The sequence below is a fragment of the Bidens hawaiensis genome, unplaced genomic scaffold (genome assembly GCF_021521415.1).
Source record: "Bidens hawaiensis isolate Kalapana, Puna unplaced genomic scaffold, B.hawaiensis_p1.1 tig00001143_1, whole genome shotgun sequence".
NCBI lineage: Eukaryota > Viridiplantae > Streptophyta > Magnoliopsida > Asterales > Asteraceae > Bidens > Bidens hawaiensis.
The window spans coordinates 195,395-197,758 of record NW_027491065.1 but is presented as its reverse complement, the minus strand read 5'-3'; the positions used below and the strand labels follow the sequence as shown (position 1 = coordinate 197,758).

Below are 2,364 nucleotides of genomic sequence, written 5' to 3'. Positions count from 1 at the left end.
TAACATAAACTCCCAATATTATTTATTAACACATATTACCACTTAGGGGGTCGTTTGTGTTTTTTGGATGTGACATTTGGCGCGTGACCTACATTTGGGCATTGTGTGATTAGCGACAATCATAGACCATAGAAGCCATGATTATTACTTGAGACCATGTCCGGAAAGGAGGGGTGTAGGTAAGGAAAAAGGTAGGGGACATACATTGCGTTTGGTTTCCTGGAATGTAGGAACTCTAAGTGGTAAGTTGTTGGAGTTGATAGATGTGCTTAAACGGCGTAGGGTTCAGATAGCATGCCTTCAGGAGACTAGATGGAAAGGGCATAAAAGGGCCGAGTGTAATGGATACAAATTATTGTACTCGGGGTTTGATGGGGCAAAGAATGGTGTAGGGTTCCTAGTGGCTAAGGAACTAAACAATAGTGTGGTGGAGGTGATAAGGCATAATGATAGGATTATGGTGTTAAGACTAGTCATAGGTGAGGAAGTAGTGACAGTAGTTTGCGCTTACGCACCACATGTTGGACTAGGAGATCGGGAAAAAAGAGATTTCTGGGATTGCTTAGACTCGATGGTAAGGTCCATACCTAGGGATGAGAGGATGTGCATAGGAGGTGATTTTAATGGCCATATCGGTAAGGATAGCGATGGTTTCCAAGTTGTCCACGGGGGTTTTGGGTTTGGTGATAGGAATGAACTGGCACAGATCTCCTGGACTTTGCAGTGGCCCATGACCTAGGTATTTTAAACTCGTTCTTTAAGAAAAGGGAATCACATTTGATTACCTTTACCAGCGGGGGACGAAACACACAGATCGACTACATATTGACGAGGCAAGGAGACCGACGTTGGTTGAGGGATTGTAAGGTGATACCGGGGGAGACGGTTGTGGCTCAACATCGATTGCTGTTAGCATATATAGACTTTAGACATAAGTTGATTGAGCGAGAGAGAAAAGGTACACCTAGGATTCGATGGGGAAACCTAAAGGACGACAAGCTGTCACTATTTAAGGATAAGCTTATATCGATGACCTTGGTTAGAGAAAAAGAGGACTCATGCCAGATGTGGGAAACAATGGCGACAAAGATTAACCAAGTAGCGAAGGACACTCTCGGGGTTATGGCTGGAAACGCGGGGAGGCATAAGGAGACGTGGTGGTGGAATGAGGTCGTCCAAGAAAAGATACGGGACAAACAAGGAAGTTTTAGGGAGCTTATGAGGTGCACGAATGAGGAAGAGCGACTGAGATTGAAGGAGTCATACAAAAAGGCTAAAAGGGAGGCGAAGAAGGCAGTGCCGGAGGCAAAGAACACTGCCTATAAACGGGTGTATGAACATTTAGAAACACAAGAGGGGGAACATGATATGTTCAAGATTGCCAAAGCAAGGGAGCGTAGAAGGAAAGACCTAGGGGCTGTGAAGTTTATAAAGAGTGAGGATGGGCATGTACTAGTTAAAGAGCAGGACATCAGATTAAGATGGAAAACCTATTTTCAGAACCTTTTCAACAGCGAGAGGGCCTACCAAGAAGAAAACGACAACATACGCTTACGACGACAACAACGAAATAATTGCTTTTGCCGACGTATTACGCAGGAAGAGGTGAGGAACGCACTAAGGAGGACGGGAAGGGCTAAGGCAGTTGGGCCAGACAACATACCTATCGAGGTGTGGAAATGCCTAGGGGAGGAAGGAGTTTTGTGGTTAACTACTCTATTCAATAGTATCTTCAAGGCCGGTAAGATGCCAGATCAATGGAGGAGCAACATCGTAGTACCTATTTATAAGAACAAAGGAGACGCCCAATGTTGTGGGAATTACAGAGGCATCAAGCTACTAAGCCATACTATGAAGCTATAGGAAAGAGTTATAGAGACTAGAATTAGACGGGAAACCCAGGTTACAATGAACCAATTTGGTTTCATGCCGGGGCGGTAAGGAGACGCCCAATGTTGTGGGAATTACAGAGGCATCAAGCTACTAAGCCATACTATGAAGCTATAGGAAAGAGTTATAGAGACTAGAATTAGACGGGAAACCCAGGTTACAATGAACCAATTTGGTTTCATGCCGGGGCGGTCCACTACAGAGGCAATACACCTCCTAAGAAGACTCATGGAAAAATATAGGGAGAAGAAGCGTGATCTACATATGGTGTTCATTTACCTAGAAAAGGCGTACGACAATGTGTCACGTTGACTGCTTTGGGATAGCCTTGAGGGCAGAGGGGTCCCATGGAAATATATAGAGATGATTATGGATATGTATGCCAACACTACAATAAGGGTGCGTGCGCCCTTGGGGGATACTGACTTATTCCCGATGGAGGTAGGCCTTCATCAGGGCTCAGCACTAAGCCCG

At 45.1% G+C, this 2,364-nt stretch overlaps 1 protein-coding gene across 1 annotated transcript; it reads left to right on the top strand.

Annotated features, from left to right (window-relative positions):
* The first annotated feature begins 1,029 nt into the window (after positions 1 to 1,029).
* Positions 1,030 to 1,863, top strand: LOC143560627 (uncharacterized). Its single transcript, XM_077048897.1, has one exon. The coding sequence runs from the start codon at positions 1,030 to 1,032 to the stop codon at positions 1,861 to 1,863; it is 834 nt and encodes a 277-aa protein (XP_076905012.1).
* Positions 1,864 to 2,364: the final 501 nt, after the last annotated feature.

Coding starts and splice junctions, on each gene's coding strand:
- LOC143560627 (XM_077048897.1), top strand. CDS start 1,030: ATGACCTTGGTTAGAGAAAAAGAGGACTCATGCCAGATGTGGGAAACA.